The 19,153-nt window shown below is 39.6% G+C and overlaps 1 protein-coding gene across 1 annotated transcript; it reads left to right on the forward strand.

The window, feature by feature from the left end:
* Positions 1-13,072: 13,072 nt before the first annotated feature.
* On the forward strand, positions 13,073-14,490 carry LOC117320986. The gene is made up of 2 exons (XM_033875474.1): positions 13,073-14,031; positions 14,376-14,490. Exons 1-2 carry the CDS (start codon positions 13,073-13,075, stop codon positions 14,488-14,490), a joined length of 1,074 nt encoding a protein of 357 aa, XP_033731365.1.
* Positions 14,491-19,153: the final 4,663 nt, after the last annotated feature.

The raw sequence follows: 19,153 nt of genomic DNA on the forward strand, positions 1-19,153 counted from the left end.
ATTCAGGATGACACAACAGACTCTCACGGATAACACAACAGACTCTCACGGATAGCAGTTGTAGAGTGACCGGTAAAGAATAGTAGATTTAGCGGGAAAGCTCAGTGCGCAGGCGCAGTGAAAGTAAGAGAGAAAGTCGTGCCGTTCTTCGAGTGTCGTGTCCACGCTCATCTGTCGGATGAAGCGTGTATGTCCGAGGTCAAAGTTAACACCACAATACAATACATGAGTACAACTCATGGCAGGTAACAAGTACGGATATAACACCACAATACGATTCACAGGTACAATAAGTACAGGTCACTGAGTATACTGCACAGGGACCTGACACATACAACGTCCAATAGTTACCCTGGGTTACATTTCTAATTGGAATAGGAATTCCCCTGTGTTTCAAATATAATGCTGCAAGAAGTGGGTCACCTGACCCATCTCTATTAAACAGTTTGGAGACAAATCGCAAGAGGCAACGAGTTATGGATTTCCCCTCTCTGACATTCCGAAGAAGTTTTTACACCTAAAGTTTCTTCAAAATCTCTGATTTCCTTTTCACATACCTCAGCAAATTGTAACAAAGGATGAACGGCACACTTAAATGATGATTTTAGCAGTGTCACCATTAGCTTTTCCTTTACTAAGTAAAGTATTGACTTTGCTTTCTGTTGCACTTCTGTCAGTCATGAAACTTTTGACCTTGTTTTGAGATGCTTCTGATTCCATTTCTGAATCAATATCACATATGACCTCATTTGAACATGTCACGTAAGTCTCTGCCTTACCACCTGGGACTTCTCGAAGTCCTGCAGTTAACGTGTCATTAAAATCCGTAAACTGAATGCCATTAAAGTGCTTTTCGTTTTTAGTTGTAGCATCTCTATGCATGGTAACACTGTTTGCACTACCTAATTTTTCCGACAAGTGTTTCCAGTTTAAAATACTCATTTCACTTGAGAAACCACAAGCAGTTGTTTATCCACGAAAATCTTGTAATGGAATATGTATGTCTACCATGTCTAACACTGATTTTTATCAAAGAAGGAATATGCTGTAGACCAACATCACAGCTTCTGAATCTATAATAAACAGATCTCAATTTTCTACAGTATGGATGACCTTTGCTATGCTCTCTAAGATGGAATACCTTATCTTCCATCCCCATGTTGTTTTCAATATGAGTTTCATTTTCGTTTTCCAAATGTGATATTTGCACTTTAAGTGCCTTTATGTCCTCACTTGACCAATTGAACTGTGTACTTTGATGGGAATGTTTAATTTTTCTGGTGTGTGAAGTTTGATTTAGTTGCTGTTTAAGTTTGTGATTGTGTTTTGCTGTCTCCGTTTTGCTGTCTCCTTAGTTTCAATTTCAATGATGACGTATTGATGTCTTTCAATTTGTGATATGCATGTTGACATTGTTCAATTTTTGTTGCAAGGAAATGTTTTTTCTTATCAAAAGTGATTGGTTTGAATCAATTAATGGTGCGTGTTGAATTTGTTTTGATGGCGGAAAGATAAATGTTTTTTTTTTTGGTATGCATGTAGAGTTTCTGGTGTGTCTTAGTCTGTCTATATGTTGGCAAACAAGCTTTGCTTTGTTGGCAACACTGCATGAATTGATTTTGTTTTCATCCAGTTCAGCTAATTGCCATAGAGTATTATGTATGTCTTCGTCTGCCTTGCATTTCTTTCACAACATCATAAATTGGTTTAATTTTGTGACATGATTGTAAAATTACTTGTAACCTTACTGAAATAGAAAATTAAAATAATATGTAAATGATATTTTCTGCTGTAAAAAATGACTAACTTTTGTATAAAGCTTGATGTAATATGGTTTGTGAGTAAATCTAGCCTACTGAAATCCTGATTAGGTAAAGATTGCTAGTTTAAAGATCAGAAAATGCATACTTATAATTGATATGTTTTAGTTTATAAATTCAGAATATAATACATTTCAGCAGAGTGAATTTGAAGGTAAGTATAGGTCATTGAATTAAACAAACTGTTTTTTCAAACATGCTACTCTCCAAATAAAACACATTTGACCTCTATGACCTTCAAAGTACATGTCAGTGGATCAAGATTATTGATATGGGTGTGTCGGTTACTGAGAATAAGTCAGAATTGTAAATTGTTTACCACACACAGCATGGGACAAAATGTAATTACAATCTGTCATCGGACACTTTCGGATTTTGTTTAAAATTGTTTCAAAGGAAACTCAAGGTAAAACGGACAACAGACACCACGGCACATTATTAGTGATGTCGAGTGACCTTTAAACAGCAGTTCCGTGGCATGCCAGACGTACTTTAACTGTCATTATTGAAAATCATAATAATGGATTTGCACATAAGAAAAGGACTTACCAGTTACAGAGTATTTTATTACAGACTGCAAAATCTGAAATTTAACAGAAAAGGGCAATTGTGTTAGCAATTAAATAATGTGCCACGTTAGTAAAAGCAGGATTGACAACTTCATCATTAGTTATAATAGTGGTGTACGTTATCTTTTTAAGCAAACTGCTACTTACAAAACTAATTGAAGACCAAGTACAATTCCAGATGCATCAGAATTTTTTAATTCAAATCCTTCATACAAGTACAATGCATTGCAATGGAGAATGAAAACAAAAAAAAGTAGCAGGTGATAAACAAACAAACTTCAGTTGGCTTAATCAAAGAAATTTAAGAATTTACCTTTTTTAAAGTGTATGAAGTTTCATCAAACTTTGAGAAAAACTAACTTTTTGTCTATGTACAATTCTAGTTCTGTGATTTCTAATTACCAAGTTTGACACGTTTTTTTACTAAGTAGACTAACAGATTGTGAAGAACAGTCGGAGCCTTCAGTACCACAAGATGTGGCACTAGACACACTGATGGCATCTTCTTTAGTTAAACCTCTCTTGTGTTTTTCACCAAGATACAGTTTACATTCTACTGAAGAAGAACCTGAAGAAGAAAGAGTGGTTGAAAGATCAGAAACATCTGGTGTGTGACTTTTATCTCCTGATGACATGGAAGTGACAGAACATATACTAGCAGCAACACTACCGTGGCTGGCATGTACTACACATACTTCACATTCTGAACTTTCATAATTTAAAGATATGGAAAGTCTGCTGTCAATTTGTGATTCTGTAGTTACACTTGATGAAGTAAGCTGAACAAAATTGCATCACGTGCATTTGAAAAGAAACATAAGGAGATGTCATGTTGCATAATCTATTTGCACTGGCCATTTTCCCTGAAAAAAAGTTTATTTTTAGTTATATATTGCACAGGTATGATAAGCTATGTGAATTAACATGGAAGCGTAAAACATACCAAGTGGACAAGACTTTTCTTTGTTGTATATAAAATTCAGAGTTACCTGTGTGCCAACGAAAGTGTGATATACTACAGATTGTGGTCATTGGGGATTGATACTTACATGCAACGTCTTATTACAATGTACTTAAATGAAGGAGTGAATCTGGTTGACCCAAGATCTGAAATGTAAATGAGAAGGTCGTTTAAGCTTCAAATGTGTTTCAAGCGTAGACATATCCTACAAGGCTGGGATTCCAAATATCACAAAGTTTTTGTCAGAGATATGTTTAAAATGATATCTGAATATAATGCTGAAGGACATGAAATTTAAAGGAGTATGATATTAAGAATATTTTCTAATCATCACCAATGTTGTAGTGAACCTGGTAATGTTATTAATTAGATTTGAATTACTTTAAGGTTTTGCTGATTAAATTAGTTTTACTTTTGCATTCATTAGAATTACTTGACCAATGTACTTAATTGAATTTGAAATTACTTTTGGTATTTTACCATTATACATCATAAATTGTACATTTTGTCCCATTTAAAATATTTATCCAGATATCATTTTCTTAACATCTGTTTAATTTTGACATATAATGCCTCAATAACATTACAAATACTAACTTCACATTCACATATACATGCTTTCATTCACTACATAAATTGCATGTGATAATGAATGTGTAACGTACATACAGATAGTCTTGTGATTTGTTTTAATTTGGTGGTTACATTTTAGGAACATAAGTGTTTTCAACCACTGCCCTGCAGGTAGGGCGTAAGAATTGTACCTGCTGCCCCCATTGCATGATCGTAAGAGGCGACTAAATTTGGGATCTTATCTTTTCTATTCTTTCTGAACAACTTTCTTCTTCCTAATGTCTCCCTTGACAATGCCTCACTTTTGGCCTTTAGTTGAGCGTTCGCCCCTGTGAGGAAGGCTTTGGGTTCTGTCCCCTAGCCGAGACATACCAGAGTCTTTAAAAATGGTAGTTGCTGCTCCTGCTTAGCGCTCAGCATATTGGGAGTGGGACGACTGGTTGGCCCGTTGTCAGTATAATGTGACCGGGTGGGGTGTGATGCTGGGTATCTTCGACAGTATGCTTCAGTGAGGTAGCACTATAAATATGTAAAAGTTCCGGCCTATCACAAGTAGACTTAACACGAACATACCACAGCCTCCCAAAACACACATACGCACTCACCACACGTATGCATGTCGCACGCACGGGAGGCCGTCCTTAAATGACCTTAGCTGTTAATGGGACGTTAAACAAAATAAACCAAACCAAAGTTTTCAACCAGATAGCAATATGTATACCTAGCTTTAAAACTTCTGGTTTGGCCAGTAATTGTTGTTCTTTTGGTGTAATCTGAGACCTGAGTATGGGCTCAACCTGTTAATAAGTTTTCAATTGAATTCATTCAGAAACAGAGATATTCTGGGAGTATGAAAGGTGAGTAATTAAGTCTCACCTTTATAGTGTATATTTTAAAAAGCATACATGTATAGGTATATATTTTATATTATGTTCAACAACATTATCATCATTAATATATAATACTTAAATATCACTTAGTATATGGGTAAAATAGAATATTGTAGAATAAATATACATGTAACATCTTTTAAAAATCATACAAAATAAAAGTAATATGTCGTTATACGGTACAGTAGTTTAAAAGTAATTGGATTTCAATTATACAATCATTTTTAAAGTAATTAAATGACAATTACATGTAATTGAATTTTCCTTTAATTACAAATTACACCAATTACATCAACAATCACTGAAAGGTATTGAGACGATACTTAATAAATTTGGGTGGCTGAATATTTGGGCCAACCGATTTTTAATATACACTTTATTTAATTCATAATTTAACATTAACTTGACAACACCACATATAGTACAGTACGAAAGAATAGGATTTGGCATCATGCTATAGTCACTTATATAAATGTGTTTCCTGAAATGGAAACCGATGCTTAATTTCCTGACAGTAAATGGTCATGTAATACTTTAAGAGTTGGTATTTACCAATCAAATTAACACACCACGAGGATCTGAAATAATGGCAAGAAATTAAATTTTATTTCTGATCAATGTGATTTCAAAATTTATTCTTTTTCTTGTTTTTGTGTGTTATTATTATTTGCCATGTATTTATTTATTTCTGCCCTGCAGGTAGGGCGTGAGAATTGTACCTGCTGCCCCCATTGCATGATCGTAGGAGGCGACTAAATTTGGGATCTTATCTTTTCTCTTCTTTCTGAACAACTTTCTTCTTCCTAATATCTCGCCTGACTTTTGGCCTTTAGTTGAGCGTTCGCCGATGTGAGGAAGACTTTGGGTTCTATCCCCTAGCCGAGTCATACCAAAGTCATTAAAAATGGTAGTTGCTACTCCTGCTTAACGCTCAGCATATTTGGAGTGGGACGACTGGTTCGCCCGTTGTCAGTATAATGTGACCGGGTGGGTGTGCTGCTGGGTGTCTTCGGCAGTATGCTTCAGTGAGGTAGCACTATAAATCGGCAATCGACTATAAGTCTATCACAAGGAGACTTAACACGAACATACCGCAGCCTCCCAAAACACACATACGCACTCACCACACGCATGCATGTCGCACGCACGGGAGGCCGTCCTTAAATGACCCTAGCTGTTAATGGGACGTTAAACCAAACCAAACCAACCTTAACACGAACATACATACCGCAGCCTCTTAAAACACACATACGCACTCACCGCACGCATGCATGTCGCGCGCACGGGAGGCCGTCCTTAAATGACCTTAGCTGTTAATAGGGCGTTAAACAAAATAAACCAAACGAAACCTCCACCATGACTAGGGCAGACCTGTAGACATCTGTGCCGTAGACGTCCTCCTTCACTCCCCTCAAGTGCAGAACCAGAGGCTGCGCTGGTCTAGCCATCCTCAGAAGTTTGTCGAAAACCTCCCCTTGGCATCTCCACTTGGTGGCAGAAATGATTCGATCTAACCCGCACTCTCCTAAGGCCACAACCTTTGGATGTTCCAGTAGTCGCTGGAGGCAGATCTTCCGGTCGACTGTGAGTGTCTCAAAATGTTAGGGATGAACACCCACAGCCACTCAAGGCCCTTGCAGTGTGAAATCCACAGGTGGATAGGTGCTGGGCTCACTGTAGACGATGATACCTCCAACCTCGTCCACTGGCAATCCTGGTCGCTCGATCACACCATCCGAATAGCTTTATTCCAGCAGGTCTTCGACGGTGTGACCGCTACTTTTCCCCCAGATCTGGCGGCTGGTCCTGTCGAGGTGAAAGTGACTGTTAATCACTCGGAGTCCTGAGTGGCGCGATAGCTCTTCCAGCATGTTTTCTTTTGGAGAAATAACTAGCTATCCACCGAAGAAGAGGTCCGGATATACCATAATTGTCAAGCTTATGTATTAGACCTTTGTGCCACACATGGCCAAATGCCTTTGAAAAATCACACAAAAAGTTTAATAGAATGCTCATAATTTTCTAAAGAAGTAATTATCGAATGATATAGCTCAATAAGCTGATGAGAAGTGGAATGGTTTGGTAGAAACCCAGACTGATATTTATAAATGATGCCATTTTCGATTAAGAAATTCTAAACATGCTTCTAAACTATGCACTCAAACAGCTCGCCTATACAACTTAGCAACGATATTGGTCTGTATTTAGAGACTATGCTTGCGTCATTGGACTTAAAAATAGGTATGGCATGGGCAATTTTCCAGTTGTCAAAAATAATACAAGAGGACAGAGAATAATTAAATATAAAAGATAGCGGTAAAGAAATTTCACTTGATAATAATTTTAGCATTTTGTGACTAATACCGTCAGGGCCGGACGCCTTATTAGCAAAATTATGTACAATAAATAGTATATCTCTATCAACATTTAATGCTCCATGAATTATGTTGCCTCTTGGTAAACTTTAATTATCAAAAATCATGATTTACATATAGGTATATCCTGCAGGTAGGGCGTAAGAATTGTTTTTTTAGTTTAAACGTATTTTATTGTAACAAATTTACAACAGGATTGGGCACAAGTTATTACAACTTATAAACGCCCTCTCCTAACACAATGACATATAAATAATTACAAAATGCTATAAAATACATATTTAGTATTGAATAATAGATATATATTTTTAGCTCACCTGGTCCGAAGGACCAAGGTGAGCTTATGCCATACCGTTGCGTCCGTCGTCCGTCGTCCGTCGTCCGTCCGTCCGTCTGTCGTCCGTCGTCCGTCCGTCCGTCAACAATTGACTTCTTCTTCATAACCACCCGTCAGAATTTGACCAAATTTGGTCAGAAGCATCCCTACGGGTAGGGGACTCAGAATTGTACAAATGATGGGGCTGACCCCCTGGGGGCCTCTGGGGCGGGGCCAAAAGGGGTCATTTTTGCGCTATTGATATAAATGACTATTTCTCTGAAACCAAGCAATGGCTATCACTCATATTTGCCTGGTAGCATCACTATGGGGTGGGGATTCAAAATTGTACAAATGATGGGGCTGACCCCCCAGGGGCCTGAGGGGCGGGGCCAAATGTGGTCAATCTGGCTATATTGATATAAACGACTTCTTCTCTGAAACCAAGCAATGGCTATCGCTCATATTTACCTGGTAGCATCATTATGGGGTGGGGATTCAAAATTGTACAAATGATGGGGCTGACCCCCCAGGGGCCTGAGGGGTGGGGCCGAATGTGGTCAATTTGGCTATTTTGATATAAACGACTTCTTCTCTGAAACCGAGCAATGCCTGTCACTCATATTTGCCTGGTAGCATCACTATGGGGTTGGGATTTAACATTGTACAAATGATGGGACTGACCCCCCATGGGCCTGAGGGGCGGGGCCAAATGTGGTCAATCGGGCTATATTCATATAATTGACTTCTTCTCTGGAACCAAACAATGGATATCTCTCATATTTTACTGGTAGCATCACCTTGGGGTAGGAATTTGAAATTGTACAAATGACGGGGCTGACCCCCTGGGGTCTGAGGGGCGGGGCCAAAATGGGTCAGTTTTACAGAATTAATATAAACGACTTCTGCTCTGAAACTAAGCTATGGATATCACTCATATTTACCTGGTAGCATCCCTATGGAGTGGGGATTCAAAATTGTACAAATGGTGGGGCTGACCCCCAAGGGGTCTGAGCGGCGGGGCCAAAAGGGGTCAATTTGGCTCTCTTAATATAAACGACTTCTTCTCTGAAACCAAGCGATGGATATCACTCATATTTGCCTAGTAGCATCACTATGGGGTGGGGATTAAAAATTGTACAAATGATGGAGCTGAGGGGCGGGGCCAAATGTGGTCAATTGGGCTATATTGATATTAGCGACTTCTTCTCTGAAACCAAGCAATGGATATTGCTCATATTTGCCTGGTAGCATCACTATTGGGTGGGCATTCAAAATTGTACAAATGGTGAGGCTGACCCCCCGGGGGCCTGAGGGGCGGGGCCAAGAGGGGTCAATTTGGCTGAATTGATATGAACAACTGCTTCTCTGAAACTAAGCAAGATATATCGCTCATATTTGCCTGGTAGCATCCTTTTGGGTAGGGATTCAAAATTTTATAAAGGAAGGAACTGACCCCCACTCCCCCCGGGGTGCAGAAGGCGGGGTCAAAAGGGGTCAATTGGTTTAAACAACTTTTCTGAAACTAAGCAATGGATATCACTCACATTTGTGTGGTAGCATCCCTATGAGGTTGTGCCAAAAGTTAATTTTATTTCATGGATTAATGCATTTTTTGACATCAAATCCTCACGTACCGATATGAAATGCCTATGATATATTGACATAGCAATACCAGTGACAAATATACTTAATCATCACTCTTGTTTCATATCTCATGAAATCCAGGTGAGCGATACAGGCCCTCTGGGCCTCTTGTTATAGAAAGATGGGGAGAGAGAGATAATTTATGGATGGGCAATAAAAAAAATGTACAAAATAACACAAGCAACAATGGTATACATTCAATAACGTATAACGCATATAACAAACAAGTAATAAGGATAAACATTCTCATTTAAGACACAATGGATACACGTTTTACTTTAGAATATAAATCGATTGATTTCTTAAAACCAGTTACTGTCCTTTATGAAATGTTGAACACATGAGAATACTTCAGAATTAATATTAAAAGACATTTCTTGATTACCATATAACAAAAAGTCTAAATCTAAGGGTACATGTAAATTTAAATCATTTAACTTCTGAAAGAGAATGTTTCTTTGAATAATGTAACGGCCACACTCAAAGAAGAAGTGATAAGCATTCTCACACAAATGTACACACGAGCAGCTCGGAGTTTCCGCAAGGTTCACTCGAAATCAATCATAATTTAAAGAACTACACTGGTGCCTAAGCTTCGTGTGACTAATGTTAATTTTGCGGTCACCGATACCAAAGAAGGGAGGAGGAGAAATCTGATTTCTAGGTTTCAAAGAATTTTTGAAAATACTAAAAGAAGCCGACGATCTGACAGAATTTTCAAGGGAGTTCCAACAACGAAGCGTAGACGGTAAGAATGAAGAGGAAGTTGACGATAATCTACAATATGGGATTCTATAATCATTTACATTTCTCATTGGATACCTAACATTATCTTGAACAGTAGAGGGAAGTAAAGAAGAAAGACACTCTGGAGTTTGATCGTTATGCATCTTATACAAAAGTTGAAGTTTTCTCCTCTTTCTTCTAGCAGACAAAGTTTCTAACCAGTTTCAAATTGTAAGGCGTAAACACTTGCATATGATGGAAGACCCGTGATAACTCTTGCCGCTTCGCGTTGGGCTTTTTCTAACTTTTCAGATTCTAAATTAGTACATCCATCCCACAATTCACAAGCATACTCTAAGATTGGTAAAATAAAAGTTAGGTAAATTCTCAATAGAGCGTCTCGTCTTAGTATAAATTTCAATTTTCTCAGAGTATTTATTTTCTTCATAACAGAAGTGTATATAGCTTCTACATGACCCCCAAGCGATAAACAAATATTATGATACATTTCTATCAATTGATGTACGGTGGAATGGCCAGGTAGAAAACCAGACTGGTATTTATAAAACAATGAGTTCTCTAGAAAATAGTTATAGATATGTTTAAAAATAACACGCTCAAAAACTTTACCAACAGTGGATAATAGAGAGATTGGACGATAGTTTGTTGGAGAATGCCTATCACCTTTCTTAAATAAAGGCATAACTTTTGCTAGTTTCCATGCCCTGGGATAAACACCCGTATTTAGTGACATATTAAATGATATTTCAAGTGGTTTACAAATAGTGTTACAAACATTCTTTAACATATGGTGACTTATTTCATCAGAATTGTACCTGCTGCCCCCATTGCATAATCGTAAACTTGGGATCTTATCTTTTCTTCCTAATGTCTCCCTTGACAATGCCTCACGTTCGCCGCTGTGAGGAAGGTTTTGGGTTCTGTCCCCTGGCCGAGACATACCAGAGTCATTCCAAAACTGGAGATATGTGATATACAGAGTATGTGGCCTCTAAGTGCATGTACAAAGGTCCAAGAAAGATTGGATAATCTTTTGTGTCCTTTCTGATGACTTTCATGTTTTTATAAACAGATGTTGTCACAAAAAAGTTTCCCAAATTCAATGTCCTAGCCACACCTAGTTTTCCACTTTCTTTTGCCTCAAAATGGCGAAGATCTGTATTCTGATCGTCAGTGTAGCATATGATGAAAGGAATAGATCCTTTGGTGTTGACCAGCTGTTGGATGTTCTCCTTTCATTGAAATGATGTCCAGGATATCATCAGCGATGTTGTTGCAGTTTGATGATGTTGTTTGTTTCTTTTTGGCCTCTATATTTGATGTTATAGGTCTGTTTAGGGCCATACCCTGATTATCGTGGTTTGCTGTATTAACCACACATTCCATGTAAACATCCTGAGGTCTATTGGTGGTAACTTTCTCTCTGATTTCACTGAAAGTTGGCGGATGTGTCCTCTGAAATTGCCTCCTAAAACACACATACGCACTCACCACACGCATATATGTCGCACACACGGGAGGCCGTCCTTAAATGACCTTAGCTGTTAATAGGACGTTAAACTAAATAAACCAAACCAAACCAATCCTCTGAAATTGTGTGTTTTCCGAGTATTCGCATTTTGTAGTCATAAATGGCAATGTTATTGACACAACTATTCTCCAGTGTACTGAACCAGGACATACGTCTCTTGAATGATGGATCTCTTTTTAATGTTGTATAATACCTGTGTAGTGGTATAACATTTGATGGGTATGGCTGTGGATGAAGTGGTATCTGTCGATGAGCATCTTGTTGTCTTTTCTTTATACTTAACTTTCCATTCTTTAAAGTAACCTGTCGCATTTCATCATTGATGATGTTGTGGTTTTTGCGGATTGTGCTGCTTTGGATGACCTCACTCCACAAGCATCATAAAAGGAGTTTCTGTTGGATGTAGCATTTTAACTGTTGTTGATTTTGAAAAGAAAAAAAAATTTGATTTGGGCCCAGGAGGAACAATATCAAGAACGCCTGCCTTACTCATAACTTTTGAGTACAAATCTTTTCCAGAGAGAAAGGACTTATGCTGAAGAGGAAATGCATCCGCTGTAATGTTGGCAGAAGAGGATGATGAATGACTAGATGATGACTGATCACAAGTTGTCAAGTCTGACTGCATTTCTTGTTGTTGCTGTGGAGAGTTGCGAATGGACTGGTCAGAGAACTCTTTAAAAGTCTCTTTAGAACTCTCTAAATATTTCTAAATAATGACATATACTGATTAAAATATCTGGCAACTTTGTAGATATACAGAAGTGACATCAATTATAAATACATATATTCAAACTGAAAAAAACCATTACTCAATCATAGAAAGAATTCCATAATATTAACCTTATAGTAATGTATAATGCTTTATATTAAAAATAATAATTACGAACAATGATATAAGAATACAGTAATAAGAATAACTTACCGATGATCCCATCCCTCTTGAACAGATTGTTGTTATGTGCCGCTCTCTCTTAGCTGGCCTGGGATAAAACTGACTCAATCTTTCCTTACATTCTAAACAGTCTAAAAAGCATGCCTATTTCCCGCTCTTGATGTTATCCAATAAAAACAGCGGGTCAATTTCAGTCCACAGGTCAGTCTAAGTTCAAAGGTCTAACTTTATATTTTAATCCATGTATATATATCTGGTCTCCAAGAAAGCTGGGTCCACGTCCCGAGACTGGGTGCACTGGTGCTCTGCCCACATCGATTGTTTCGGGGGGTTATGATCGGTGTGCGTTGGGTATTAGTGTAGCAGAAGGCTTTCACAGCAGCTCTAATTTGAGCCAACCTGTTTGCCGTGGGTTGCATCTCGTAATCTGGGGAAAGATGATCCTGGTGGTTGAAACACACCACTTTGGCTTCGGACTCCAGAGAGACGAGAGATAGTATGGGCCCTGTATTATCAATCGGCTGGTCACGCCGAGCCCGGGATATTAAATATCCAGAGGGCGGTGGCTTAGGGTCAATCGCGAGAGAATAACAATTTTCGCACAAAACAAAATCGTATTCTTTCTCGAGTATATTACTCTGTGTAACCCTGACAGTTCGGCGCTGGAGAGCCGCGCCTCAAGCAGTGTCCCCTTGTTGGGCTCCGAGGAGGGTGGGGTCACGAGTAATGAATCGCATAACTACCTAACATGTCTCAAATAAACCCAAAACAACAAAACCAAATCAAACCAAACCAAAATGATAACATCAACAACACAACGTCCGAAACGACTTTCCCTCAGTATCTCCTTATATCAGCGAAGGAGACTGGGAAGAAAATATCATCGCTATCACCCATCATCATCCAAAAAACTATTAAAGGATGCATTGGTACTGCCAAATCCGTCAAGCCCTTGAGATCGGGAGACCTCCTTGTTGAGGTTTTCCGCAAGCAGCAGGCAGATAATCTCCTGAAGTTGTCGGAATTTTCTAGGATCAGTGTCCATGTTAGGGCCCATCAGTCCCTCAATTTCAGTAAGGGGGTAATCAGATGCCCTGCCTTGCAGAACGACACTGACGCAGAGATTCTGCAATACTTCAAGTCGGAGAATATCCCGATCTCAGAGGTGAGGCGGATCAAAATAAAAGGACAGACAGTAAAAACCAATACTTTCGTCCTCACGTTCGCAGTGCCAAACCTTCCTTCATCGGTAATGGTAGGTTACATGAGATGTAACGTCTCGCCCTACATACCGAATCCTCTACGATGTCGTAACTGCCAGAGATACGGCCATCATGAGGACAGATGCAGGCGAAGGGAGGTTTGCGAACACTGCGGACGAGAGGGCCATAACGACACGGATAGCTGTGATATCACCGGCAAACGATGTCCAAATTGCAAGGGCAACCACGCGGCGTCATCTCGAGACTGCCTTTCCTGGAAGAAGGAAAGGGAAGTTCTGCGGGTAAAGTATACCCGTAACATTTCCTTCCCTGACGCCAGGAGGGTGGTCGAGAGTAATGACCCCGCTGCGTTGTCATATGCATCTGTAACAAAATCAAAAACGCAACAGAACACAATCACTGTTAGCGATGCAAAGGTACAAGCCTACTTTGACAAGCCAGCTTTCGGTGCGGAGGTACCACCTTTGATGGACGATTCTTTTCGGTTTGGCATCCCGTTTCAAGTCAGGAAGGGTAGCGTCTAAGACCACCTCAACATCAGCTAGACCTTCCCAGCCTGACGAAACGGCAGTTATCAAGACCAATATGCCAGCACCTCCAGCACATACACCTGCACGCCATGTAACTCAAACATCGAAGCCGAGGGTCACCCACCACAGACGGACTGTAGCCGTCAGACCTTAACAAGATTGCTGGTAACACCAATAAACGACAGCAACCACACCACCTCAAGACCAACGAAAACCGAAGGTAAAACTAGAGATTACCTTCCTTAAACAACACAAAGCCCAGCAAAGGCTCAAATGACCCTATCCATGGTCATAACAGGTACGACGTTCTTGCGGACGACAGTGAGTTTGGTGACAGCAATGCTGCTGTTACCAGACAACCTACACCAAGTAGTCCTGTCAGTCCAAAGAGCGTCCATCACGAACCTGGATAGTGGTCAGCAATACAAACAATTTGATCATACAATGGAACATACGCGGACTAAGGGCAAATTAAGAAGAGTTTCAAAATGTATCAAAGAATTTAGACCTGCCTTATTTTGCCTGCAGGAAGTCATGTTAAAAAAACCCAATTACTTTCAGAAATTTCTCGCTCTACAATAGCATCGCAACGGTAGGAAACATGGGTGGCGCAGCTGTAGCTGTCCATAAAACTATTCCTCACAGACTTATCACGTTAAACACAAATTTACAGACTGTTGCTGTCTGTGCAACTTTACACAGACAAGTAACTGTCTGTTCAATTTATCTTCCTCCGAGTATTGCTTTCACTTGTGAGCAACTTAATAACCTCGTCTCACAACTCCCAGCACCATACATAATTCTTGGAGATTTTAATGGGCATAACAGTCTGTGGGGCTCCCCGAACACAGATGAGAGAGGAAGACGTATTGAGGAATTTATAGATAAAAACAACCTGTGTCTTTTTAACAATAACACCCCAACATATCTACACCCTGCTACAGGCTCTCGTACCCACATAGACCTATCATTATGTCATCCATCTATTTTATTCGATTATGACTGGAGGGTAAATGATGATCTATGTGGGAGTGACCACTTCCCTATTTTTCTTAAGAATATTGGGAACCCTCTTGATAAACCACTTCCTCGATGGAATGTGCACAAAGCAGATTGGGGCCAATTCCAACACCTGTGCAACGAGGAGCTCACTGTAGAAAAATTCACTAACCTCGATGACCCAATTAAAACATTTACTGAAACGATTACTTCTATTGCCACAAAAACGATACCAAAGTCTATCCCAAAACCTACAAAGTTCCTTTTATCTAAAGAATCTTTTATCAATAGATCCGGCCGAAAGGCAGCTCTAAGACAATTCCTGACTTCCCCTACAACTGAAAATTACAACAATTTTAAAATTTGGAGGGCGAAGGCTCGGCGATCTATTAAGTCCGACAAAAAGAATAGCTGGAAGAAATACATTTCTAAAATATCTTCAAACACATCATCAAAAAAGATATGGGATCAGATACGAAAAATAAGTGGAAAACGAAAAACGGCACCAGCATCCCATCTTATCAACAGTAACCAAATCTTCTCTTCTACATCTGAAATTGCAAATGCATTTGCTAAAAATATAGCTCAGAACTCATCCGCCAAAAATCACTCCCAAAAATTCCAAACTTTCAAAAAAGACAAAGAAAAGAAACGTCTTAACTTTAAATCATCTAACACAGAAAGTTACAACAAGCCTTTCGATCTACAGGAGTTGCTTGAATCGCTAAAAAGATCGACCGATTCAGCAGCTGGGCCAGATGAAATTCCGTACCAATTCCTGAAACATTTACCAGAATCATCATTAAGATGTCTCTTATATATTTTTAGGTCATCTGACCTATAGTCATCATGCTTCGTCCGTCGTCGTGCGCCGTCCGCCGTGCGTAAACTTTTCACATTTCAAACTTCTTCTCAAGTTCCACCAGTGGGATTGGGCTGAAACTTACCTGAAATGATGCTGGGATGGTCCTGACCAAGTGTTGTTATTTTTCGGGTCAGTCTGAAATCCAAGATGGCCGCCACAGCCGCCATTTTGAAAACACATTTTAAACTTCTCAAGTTCCACCAGTGCTATTGAGCTGAAACTTGCCTGAAATGATCCTGAGATGATCCCGACCAAGTGTTGTTATTTTTCGGGTCGGTCCGAAATCCAAGATGGCCGCCATAACCACCATCTTGAAAAACACATTTTAAACTTCTTCTCAAGTTCCACCAGTACTGTTTGGCTGAAACTTGCCTGAAATGTTCCTGAGATGAGTCCGACCAAGTGTTGTTATTTTTTAGATTGGTCTGAAATCCAAGATGGCCGCCATGTCCGCCATCTTGAAAAACACATTTTAAACTTCTTCTCCAGTTCCATTGGTGCCATTGAGCTGGAAATGAGTGAGGATGTCGAGGAAGGCGAGCCAACATAGTGTTGTTATTTTTTTGGCCTCGTAAAAACTTTGACATGGCAGCAATGGTGCCCATTTTGTAACATGATTGCGCAATCATTGTTTTCCTGAACAACACCTATTTCAAACTTCTTAAATTCCACCGGTGGGATTCATCTCTAATTTACCAGAAATGATCCTGAGATGGTCCTTACCAAGTGTTGTTATTTATCGGGTCGGTCAGAAATCCAAGATGGCCACCATGGCAGCCATCTTGAAAAACACATTTTAAACTTCTTCTCCAGTTCCACTGGTGCCATTGAGCTGGAAATTGGTGAGGATGTTAAGGAGGGAGGGCCAACAAAGTGTTATTATTTTTTCGGCCTCGTAAAAACTTGGGATTCAGCTCTAACTTACCAGATATTATCCTTAGATGGTCCAGACCAAGTGTTGTTATTTATTGGGTCGGTCAGAAATCCAAGATGGCCACCATGGCCAACAATGCCACTATATACTTGCTAGAGAGAATACATACTACAATAATATAAGGGTTTTAATTTAGAGTCAGATGACCGTTAAGGCCCCTGGGCCTCTTGTTAATCAAGTATTCGCTTCCGGTAAGATCCCTGAGTCTTGGAAGGAATCAACAATTATTCCGATTCCAAAACCTGGTAAGGACGCCAATGAACCAAATAATTATCGCCCTATCTCTCTAACAAGCTGCATCTGTAAAACACTTGAACGGATGATAAACAATAGACTAGTTTGGTTCCTTGAATCCAATAATATTTTGAGTCCACTCCAAAGCGGATTCAGAAACCGCAGAGGAACAGTAGACCACCTGGTCAGATTAGAAACCTTTATTCGAGAAGCTTTCGCAAAGAAGGAACATCTTGTTGCTGTATTCTTTGATCTGGAGAAAGCATACGATACTACATGGCAGTATGGTATTATGAAAGACCTGCATGAAATTGGTGTACGAGGGAATCTCCCAAAGTTCATTTCAAACTACATATCTGACAGACATTTTAAGGGTCGCGTTGGCTCAACGTATTCTGAAACAGCTAAACAGGAAATGGGAGTTCCTCAGGGTGGGATCCTTTCCGTAACTCTTTTCGGTCTGAAAATCAACAGTATAACTAAATGTCTCGGTAAGTCAACTGAAGGGTCTCTATTTGTTGATGACTTCTTGATCTGCTATAGGTCGAAGAACATGCACACGATAGAACGACAACTTCAGCAATGTTTCGGCAAACTACAAACATGGGCAGATGAAAACGGCTTCAAATTTTCCAGATCAAAAACTGCCTGCATGCACTTCTGCCAAAAACGAAAGCCACATAATGATCCCGATCTAACATTAAATGGAAGCAAAATTCCAGTTGTAGAGCAAACCAAATTCCTCGGACTAATTTTCGATTCAAAACTCTCCTTTGTTCCACATATTAAACACCTAAAGGATAAGTGCTCAAAGGCAATGAATATTTTACGCGTACTATCCCACACTGACTGGGGTGCGGACCGAGAAATTCTCTTGTGCCTTTATAGGGCACTTATTCGATCAAAACTCGACTATGGGTCCATCGTTTTTGGATCGGCACGGAATTCTTACCTGCAAATGTTGGATCCTATCCATAATCAAGGATTACGTCTAGCACTTGGTGCTTTCCGAACAACACCAGTGCAGAGCCTTTATGTAGAGGCAAATGAACCATCTTTAAATGACCGAAGGAAAAAACTTACGCTTCAATATGCCGCCCAATTGAAATCCAACCCAAAAAAACCCGGCTTTTGATCTTGTTGTCAATCCGCAATACCGAAACATATTCACTCAAAACCAAAAACTCTTACCAACATTTGGCATTAGAATTTCGAATTTTCTTCTTGAACTTAACATAAGCTTAGACAACATAGGCGAATACACCGTATCGGATGTACCGCCATGGCTTGTCGAAACACCTGATATTAACCTTACTCTACACGTGAGGGCAAAATCGAGTGCATTACCCGAAGAACACAAATCCTCCTTTCGGGAATGCATTAAAGATTTTCCCGATCACGTTCAGATCTACAGTGATGGCTCAAAAGATGGAGTAAAGGTCTCCGCAGCATGCTATTCCGATCGCCATTGCTCTTCAATCCGCTTACCAGATGATGCCTCTATCTTCTCTGCGGAAGCATGTGCCATCGATTTGGCCCTCGACCATATCGAAGAACAACGCATTAGAAAGGCAATAATTTGTTTCGACTCTCTATCTGTCCTTCAGAATTTACAATCACGAGATCCAAAGAATATACTCATACAAAACCTTGTTTTACGAATATCTCGTATCTTAAAAAAATGCAAAATTACATTACTTTGGATTCCGAGCCATGTCGGAATTAAAGGCAACGAACTTGTTGACCGCCAAGCAAAACTTGCTCTAAATCTGCAACAAACAAATATTAAAATACCATATACAGATTTCAAACCTGTTATTAGTTCTGCCATTCAGAGTAAATGGCAGCAACGCTGGTCTCTCGAGACGAGCAACAAACTTTTTATTTAAAGTACAACCAAAACTTAAAACATCAAAACCAAGTCGGAAGGATCGTAGAGAGGAAATAGTCCTCTCTCGGCTCCGTACCGGGCACACATATCCTACTCATTCGTTCCTTTGAAACGAGAGGATCCACCGGTGTGTTATGCATGTGATGCTCAATT

Source organism: Pecten maximus, unplaced genomic scaffold, assembly GCF_902652985.1.
Source record: "Pecten maximus unplaced genomic scaffold, xPecMax1.1, whole genome shotgun sequence".
NCBI lineage: Eukaryota > Metazoa > Mollusca > Bivalvia > Pectinida > Pectinidae > Pecten > Pecten maximus.